Raw genomic sequence first — 9,398 nt, 5'->3', positions numbered from 1 at the left:
TTAAGAAGATAACCCAGAGGGCTGAGGCTGGGGCTCAGTGGCAGAGTGCTTGCCTAGCACGCAAGAAGCCCTGGGTTCGATCCCCAGCACCACATTAAAAAAAAAAAAAAAAGATAACCCAGATATGACTTGTATTTCTCTTTTTACTTAAATTGTTAGAAGAGAAAATCCAGTATAACTGTGTCCTACTAAAAGAACACAAAAACTGAAAATTCAGTTAAACTTTTTCAAAATGATTAATCATAGCTTCTCTATAGATAGCAAATTCTCATGTGTTATCTTCAAATTCAATTTATGTAAAAATTTAAGAATACATTATCAGAGCTGGGTGTGGTGTCACACACCCCTAATCCCAGTGACTAGGGAGGCTGAGGCAGGAGGATCACAAGTTCAAGGCCAGACTTGGCAATTTAGCAAGACCTGTCTCAAAATAAAAAAAGTAAACAGGGCTGTGTTAGGCAGTAGCTCAGTGGCAGAACTATTGCCTAGCACATGTGAGACCCTGAGTTCAGTTCCTCAATACCAAAATTTCCTTGATTTGAGGACTGACTTCAATAGAGAAAGACTTTTACCAGTTGGCCTTGGTAGAAATTCTAGGAGACTTTCAAATCTTTATTATGAATGTGCATATTCATTCCTTCCTTCTCCTGGGGGAGAAGTTTCAGGGTATCTTCTTCCATTTCACAGAGTCATGAGGCTCTATAAACCATTTAGCCCTCTTTCCTAGGATAATGCCCTAAAAGTCCAGGACATTGGTTCTGTAAAACTGCTAGAAGAAAAAGCTTACAAAGCTTTTAACAGTCACCTTTGTGCATGAGATCAAAAGCTCACATAATAAAAGCAAAAATAAATGCTTCAAACTAAAAAGTTTCTGCATAGCAAATAGTCATCAGAATAAAGAGACGCATGAATTTGGAGAAATGTTTGCAAACTGTATATCTGATAAGAGGTTAAAATTCAAAATACAAGAAACTCAAGCAACTCAACAGCATGAAAACAAATAGCCTAATTAAAAACTGGGCAAAGGACCTAAACATACATTTCTCAAAGGAAGACATATGAATGTATGAAGGGCCAGCAAGAAAATGAATAGGTGTTCTATATCAATCATCAGAGAAATGCAAATTTAAACTACAAGGAGATATCATGTCACACTTGTTAAAATGGCTACTATCAAAAAACAAAAGTTAACAGTTATTGGTAAAGATGTGGAGAAAAGGACCCCTTATACACTGTTGGTAAGAAGGTAAAGTGATACAGTCACAATGAAAGACAGTCTGGTACTTCCGCAATTAAAAATAGAACTAGCATATGACCCAGCAATTTCACTTCTATAAGTACATATCCAAAATAATTGAAATTAGGATCTTGGGGCTGGGATTGTGGCTAAGTGGTAGAGTACTCGCCTAGCATGCATGAGGTACTGGGTTCGATCCTCAGCACCACGTAGAAATAAAGATATAGTGTCCACCTAAAACTAAAAAAATAAATATTAAAAAAAAATTTTAAAAGAAAGAAATTAGGATCTTGACAATATATCTGTACTTCCATGTTCATTGTGGCATTATTCATAGTAGCCAAGATATGAAAACCCAAATGTCCATTGAAAGATGAATGAGTAAAGAAAACACAGCATATTCATACTATGAAATATTACTTGGTCTCAAAGAAGAAGGAAATCTTGCCATTTATGACAACATGGATGAACCTACAGGACACCATTTTATTTTATTTTTTTTATTTTTATGTGGTGCTGAGGATCGAACCCAGGGCCTTGCACATGCGAGATGAGCGCTCTACGGCTGAGCCATAACCCCAGCCCCCAGGACACCGTTTACTGAGATAAGTCAGGCACAGAAGAACAAATGCTGTAAAATTCTGCTTGTATGAGGTTTGTTAGCTTTCTGTCACTGTGACAAAATGCCTGAGATAATAAGCTTTTTTTAAATGTATTTTTTAGTTGTAGTTGGACACAATGCCTTTATTTTTTATTTATATGTGGTGCTGAGGATCAAATCCAGGGCCTCACATGTGCTAGGCAAGCGCTTTACCACTGAACTACAACCCCAGCCTCGGTAATAAACTTTTAAGGAGAAAATATTTTGGCTCATGGTTTCAGAGATTTCAACCATGGTCAGTTGACCTTGTTGCTTTGGGCATATGGCAGCACAGTACATCATGGAAGGAGTACATGGGAGAGAATGTACTCATCCTCATGGTGGCTGGGATGAAAAAAAGAGCGACCTGGTTCCTCATAGCTCCACTAAGGGCATATTTCTTCTACTAGATCTCACCTCCAAAATGTTCCACAACCTCCCAGTAGAATTATGGATTGGGTACCAAGCCTTCAAACCATGCATCTCTCAGGGACAGTAATTAGGACCCAAAGTATAACATATGTTTTTAAAAATCAGATTTCTAGAAGCAGAGAAGAATAGAAGTTTCCAGGGATTGGGGGCAGGGTGAAAGGGAGAGTTGTTCAAGAGGTATAAAATTTTGGTCAGTTGGTGCAGTGGCGTATGCCTACAATCCCAGCAGCTTGGGAGGCTAAGGCAGGAAGATTGCAAATTCAAAGTTATCCTCAGCAAAAATGGAGGCACTAAGCAACTCAGTGAAACCTTGTCTCTAAATAAAATATAAAATAGGGCTGGGGATGTGACTCAGTGGTTGAGTGCCCCTGAGTTCAATCCCCAGTACCAAAAAAAATTTTTTTTTGGTCATGCAAGATGCATAAATTCTAGAGATCTGCTATGTAACATACTGTCCCTAGTTAAGAATACTGTCCTGTGCATTTAAAAAGAAAGTAAACCTCACATTAAATGTTTTCACAAAATAAAAAGAGGCACAAGGAAACTTTGAGAGGTGGTGAACTGTGTCTATCACCTCAACTGTGGTGATGGTTTCATGGGTGCAAGGATCTGTCCAACCTCATCAAATTATATACAATAAATATGTGTAGTTTTTATGTAATAATTGTGTCTCAATAGTTGTTTTAATTACATTGATTTCAGATTTTCTTTTGTTCTAAAATGATAACAATTAATTTTTGAGCCACTACACTTTTCATTAGTCAGAAAATATGAATATATATGTAGAAAAAATTTTGACCAAAAGGGATTGTCAGGAAAGGCAGACTCAACAGCACTATGACTTCACATACTACTTACCAGAATAGAGTTGAACCTTAATCTTCTAATCTACCTGAGTCATTCAATTTTGTGTTGCTTTGCAGGCACTTATAGCTCATTTGTGAAGGTCATTGTTTCTCATGCTTCTTGTGTGATTCTCCCAGCTGATTTATTATCTGTTCCACTGGTATTTCACAACATTTGCAAATTTTATTTAAAACTCCCTCAAGTTGAAGAGATAAAGCTATGGTGTGTCTTCTTAAATGTTTCAGTATGTTTAAGTTTCAGATATCAGTCTCTACCAGGCTCTTATAGAGGCAGTATTATTTATGTCCTTTTTTCGTTTTAATGTGGCCACTTTTATAGTTCCCCTACATCAGGTAAATGAAAGGAAATTGGCAAAGAAAATTCCATATAATTCATAAGCAACAATTGACAACCCCATTTATTATATACTTACCATCAAGATGACTTAGTGAAATTTCACTAAGTCTAAGTGAAATTTTGCAGGGCTGAGGTTGTATCTCAGTGGCAGAGCATTTGCCTAGCATGCACAAGGCCCTACATTAGATCCCCAGCACTACAACAACAACAAAACAGTTTTTATGATGCAAAGGTAACATACAGAGTACAGAAAATTAAGGGAATTATGAAGAAGCACCATCCTATGATTTAATATAAGTAGAAGCAATAAAATCTTAATTGTAATAGTGGCTCCCACTGACCTTGGACAAATCACTTAATTCATTTGCCATCTATTAGGTCTCCTCTTTGAAAGAGTTATAATTAATACTCACATGTTTCTATGTTGCAAGAATTACCCAATTTTGAAGTTGTAAAGCAATGAGGAAATTCAAACTCAGCTGTGAAAATTATTAACATGTGATATCATATCAATGTGACAGAAAACTGTTTATATTTTCCTGTCTTATTTGTTTTTATTTTGATCACTGTCTGAGAACACCTAACCATACAGCTGCCTAAAGAAAATAGGATATGGGAAAGCACATCTGACTATCCATTTTTGAGACTTCTCCCTAAAAACATGTGGTTTCTTCCTCTGGAATACATTAATCACACAATACCTGCTCTCTAGAAAATGGAAATTAAAATATGCCTTCTAACTTTCATAACTGTTAGGAAAATATATTTCCCTTGGATAGTATTAAGAAATATTTCCTTCAAAGTACATTTCACTTTTAAACTCCCTAAAGGCAGAAACTGTATTTATATATCTTGGATGCCCCCATGGTAACCAGTACACTGACTAACACAAAATATGGAGCTCCATAAATATTTGTTCTGTGCTTAGAGCTAGGAATGGAAGATAAAAAGACAAGATTCCTACTCTCAAGGAATGACACCTTATTAAACTATCTTAGATAACTAACACAATGTGCTACAATAAAGGTATTGCAACACACATAAGAGCAGAGTAAGGGAGAGATTATCAAGGAATCATTAAGTTGAAGGCAACATTAGACTCAAGGACAAATTAGAATTCACCATAAGCCAAGGCTTCAAATAGGTGGAGGGAACAAGATAAAGAGGACATGATATGTATAAGATTCAATGAGTAAAACAAAGCATAGAGTACAGAGAAGGTGGCAGATATGGTGGAAGATGGGATTGAAAACATAAACTGGGGCAGATGGCAAAGGCCTCATATTCTATACCAAAGAATTTGGATTTTATTCTCTAAAAAATGGGTCTCCAAAGTAGGGTGCCCTCATCCAAGAACATCTGCAAAATGATCCCAGGAAAAATCAGAACTTGTGTTTATTTCTATATTTTAATTTTGATTACCTTAGGGTGTGTGTGCATATAAAGAAATAAACACATGTTGGGTGTATCTTAAAATTTTTACTGATGGAACTGAAATCAATTTCCATGCATGTATGAGTTTGTCAGGATGAATCCAACCACTCCATATAACTACTAAGCTCTAAAATAAAATAAAAAACAAACTTTTATTGATGGGAGAAACAACCATAAAATTTGAATACCTAAACAATGAACCACTACATTAAAGAAATTTTTAAAAGAGACAATAGTACCCTACCCACATTACTAAGAGAGCATTTTCACAGGAAAAAGTATTGCAAAATGAATATACTAGAGTGGAGGGAAATCTTAGACTTACTGGAAAGTTACTTATCAAGATATCTTTTAAAAATATTTTTAACATTCCACCTTAAATAATTACATTAGGTCATTGTTTTAGTTAAGCTGACATGTGTGGTACTTAAAGTTTTAGTGTGTCTCTTTTGCATAAATCTATTTTCTGAGTAAATATTCTGAGGATTTTGTTTTTTTTATTAACACTTCCATAAAAGTTGCAATATCTGGTGCAGTGGCATCTGCCTGCAATTCCAGAAACTAGGTAACCTAAGGCAGGAGGATTTCAAGTTTGAGGCTAGTCTCAGCAATTTGGCAAGGTCCTGTCTCAAAATTTAAAAGTAAAAATGGGCAGGAAAGTGAAATTATGGCATTTGCTAGTAAATGGATGAAACTGGAGATTATCATTTTAAAGGAAAAGCTGGGATTAAAAAAAAAAATTTTTTTTCTTTCTTTCTTTTTTTTTTTTTTGGTGGTGCTAGGGATTGAATCCAGGCTTTGTACATGTGAGGCGAGCACTCTACCAACTGAGCTACACCCCTAGCACAAAAGGAATGATTTTTATAAGACAACATTGGTCATCAAAACATTCCTTTACCAACTTTATCACTTCTAAATTAATGGTTAGAGTATTTGTCCTCCATTCAACTTTCTACTCCCCATATGTTCCTGTTTACTTGAAATTCTCATATTAGGCTATCCAAGGCCAACATGATGAGATCCTGTGAAATATAACAAGCACAGTGAAAGGAGAACCAGGGCTGGGGTTGTGGCTCAGAGGTAGAGCACTCGCCTACCATGCATGAGGCACTGGGTTCGATCCTCAGCACCACATAAAAATAAAATAAAGATATTGTGTCCATATATATATATATAAAAGGAGAACCAGTGTTAGGAACTGCTCAGGTACAAAAATGAATAATATTTGGTCCCAGCTCCTAGGCAACCTACAGTCATAAAAGGGAACTTAACAGTTATATAACCAACCACCAACTCCATACTTCCACATGTAATATAGTATGTGTCTTAAAAGAAATACAATGAAAATCAAATAGGTGTTCCTTAGATGTGTAAGCTAATTTTTTAAAGCAAATTTGGCCAAAATAAAATGCTAACTGCTAATTTATTGAGACTTACTACCCACCAGGTACTGTAATTTACATGCATCATCTTATTTAAATATTTAATCCTTAAAATAACCCTTGAGCTTTATATCACATTATTTTTTTTTCTTTCATAAATCATTTTATTATTATAATTGCTATTTTACTTAAAATTTTTGGCAACATTAATAAAATAATAAATTCCATCTGCAAGAACAAGCAAGCAAAATAGACAAGGAAATTCATACAATAATAATAATAAAATAGTAATCTGGACAGATATTAAATATATTTGTAAACAAAACAAAGTGACATTGCCTTAAAAAATATAAAGCTATCAATATAAAAACTGAGAAAGCTCCCTTTGACTCAATTCACTATATTAATTTTCTTTTGGTTGCAGGCACAGAAATTGACTCAAGCTAGCTCAATTCTAAAAGAGAAGCAAAGCCCTTAATGATTCCTTCCCAGCTTTTTTGTGAAAATCTAGGAAATTTAACTAGATTAGAGAGGGAAGAAAATAGTGGGGGAGGGAGGTAAAGTGTATATCACATTATTTTAAAGAGGAAACTGAAGAAAGCAGGTAGAGACTTTTGAATTAGGTACCCTGCCCAAAAGATGTTCCTTTCCCAATGAAGAACAGAATTTGGAGGGTAGAGAAGAGGCAGGGAGAATAAGCTCCCACACAGTATCCATCTGTGTTGTCCAGTATGGCAGCCTGAGCCACAGTGGGGCTACTGAGTACATGGAATGTTGCTGGTCCTAATGGAGATGTGCTGTAAGTATAAAACATTCACGGGGTTTCAAAGATTTAATACCAAAAAAGAGCATTTTTCAATAAGTTTATATTGGTTAGATGTTGAATTGATAATTTTTGGATATAATGGATTAAACAGTGTAGGTTATTAAATTAATGTCACTTTTGTTGTTTTTATACTTTTTAATGTGGCTACTAGAAATTTTTAAATTACATATGTGGTTTGCATTATACTTTACTGAATAGTGGTTGTCTAGAGTACTAGCAAAGGAAGGAATTACCAATCAAAAAATAAATAATATTAACATAACAACAATCTTCTATGGTGATATGAAATCAGGAAGTAAATGCCAGATTTTAAGGAAGAAAAAGATGTCATCTTATACTTTTTAAAAACTCCTCTTGGGAGCTGGGGTTGTGGCTTGCTTGCCTAGCACACATGAGGCACTGGGTTCGATTCTCAGCACCACATAAAAATAAAATAATGGTATTGTGTCCACCTATAACTAAAATAAATAAATAAACATTAAAAAATAAAAACTCCTCTTGGGATAATCATTTTTTTTAAAAAATGCAATAACAAAAGTATCTTCTCTGGGCCTAAAATCATGACACCTCAGTAGAAAGAAGAAAACCCAGTTCCTAGATCTTGATTTCTAATATCATTCTCCTTGGAGAAATGGCAAGAGCAAAGAACATACAAGTGAACCTGGAACATTTCATTGTACCAGAAAGTGAGATATTGCTCAGAAAACATTACAAGGGGAGCATTTAAAAGAAACACTAAAAGAGAGGGGCCAATAGAAAAAGCTCCCAGTTGCCAAAACTGAAACAAGTTGATTTACAAAATAAAAGAACATAGTGGCAAATTACAATCCAAAGTATAAAATAATAAGAACTCTGTTAGTATAAATGACTGAATAAGTAAATAAATAGGGGAGAGTAGCCAAATCTCACATACAAAATAATTTTGCCTCTGAAAGTGGTAGAGCATAACTGCCCCCCACACACACTTTAAGTGTAGGCGGTACATACTGACTTCCCTCCAAAGAGAAAGGTTATGCAAAGGGGTGGGGGGGTTAAAACAGTAATTTTGTGGTGGAAAAACCTGACGAACACTAAGTCAAGCATGTAATGAAGCTTAACATCGTCAGCGATAATTATCAGTGATAAATTGTGCTGCCAGCACATTCCCTTGAAATTATATGATGAGAATGGCACTTTGCCTCTCTGGTCTTTCTCTAAACAATCCCATATCCACAGTTTAATTATAAGAAACTAAAATTGAGAGACTTTCTATAAAGCTTACCAGTACTCTACAAAACTGTCAAGGTCAGCAAAAACAAGGAAAATCTGAGAAACTGTCACAGCTAAAAGAAGCCTAAGGAGACACAATGACTATATGTAACAGCAGCCTACTTGGGATCCTGGAGGGGGGGGGGGACATAAAATCTAAAGAAATCTAAAAAAAAGTATGAACTTCAGTTAATTATATATATCAATATTGGTTCATTAGTTGTTATAAATATATCATACTAACATACTTACATAAGATCTTGACAACAGGTCAAATTAGGTAAAAGATGGAGAACTCACTGCTATCTTCACAACTTTCCAGTAAGCTTAGGTAGTAACTTATTTTTTAAAATAAAAGGTATATTAAAAAGAAGGAGGAAGAGGACGAGGAGGAGGAGGAGGAAAGAAAGAAAAAAAGCAAGGCCCTCCTCTAGTTTAAAACCTTTCAAGACTATTAGAATCTATTCCCTGGCCCAAAATCTTTACAACCTTGCTATTGACCTGGAAGCTTGTTAGCAATATGAAATCTCAGGCCCATCCCAGATATACTGGGGTTCTCAGAGAAACAGAACCAATAAGAGAGAGAAAAAGAGAACATATGTATAAAGTAGAGACTCACCCAGCATAGGCCTGGAGGATCTATACCCAGAGAGAAATTGTACAGAAGCCTGGAGGTTCAAGGAGACTGATGGTGCAGATGAAATCTGAAGAGAGGGCCAAACCTTGTAGAGCAGGCCTGTAGCCCCAGCTAGTCCAGAACATGAGGCAGGAGGATCACATCTTGAAGGCCAGCCTCAGCAACTTAATGAGACCCTAATTCAAAATAAAAAAATAAGGACTGGAGATGTAGCTAGAGACCCCCTGGGTTCAATCCCCAATACCATAAAAAAAAAAAAAAAGAAAGAAATATGAAATAGTCTTCTGGAGGATTCCCTTTGCTTGGGGTAGGGAGATGGAGAGTGACACTGTTCTAGTTAGCCTTCAACTGATTGAGGC

General features: G+C 35.6%; 1 protein-coding gene across 7 annotated transcripts in view; it reads right to left on the bottom strand.

The window, feature by feature from the left end:
• Positions 1 to 9,398, bottom strand: part of Cd109 (CD109 molecule) — a 169,280-nt gene that overhangs the window by 158,583 nt on the left and 1,299 nt on the right. For all 7 annotated transcript variants that reach the window (XM_048805689.1, XM_048805690.1, XM_048805691.1 and 4 more), the window contains exon 2: positions 9,022 to 9,215. Coding sequence is in view for 1 of the 7 variants with exons in the window: in XM_048805695.1 (XP_048661652.1) it covers positions 9,022 to 9,028 (7 nt within the window). In the remaining 6 variants the exon portion in view is untranslated. The remainder of the gene's footprint in view (positions 1 to 9,021; positions 9,216 to 9,398) is intronic.

The sequence above is a fragment of the Marmota marmota genome, unplaced genomic scaffold (genome assembly GCF_001458135.2).
Source record: "Marmota marmota marmota unplaced genomic scaffold, marMar, whole genome shotgun sequence".
In the NCBI taxonomy this organism is placed as follows: domain Eukaryota; kingdom Metazoa; phylum Chordata; class Mammalia; order Rodentia; family Sciuridae; genus Marmota; species Marmota marmota.
This window is presented reverse-complemented; position numbering and strand designations above follow the sequence as displayed.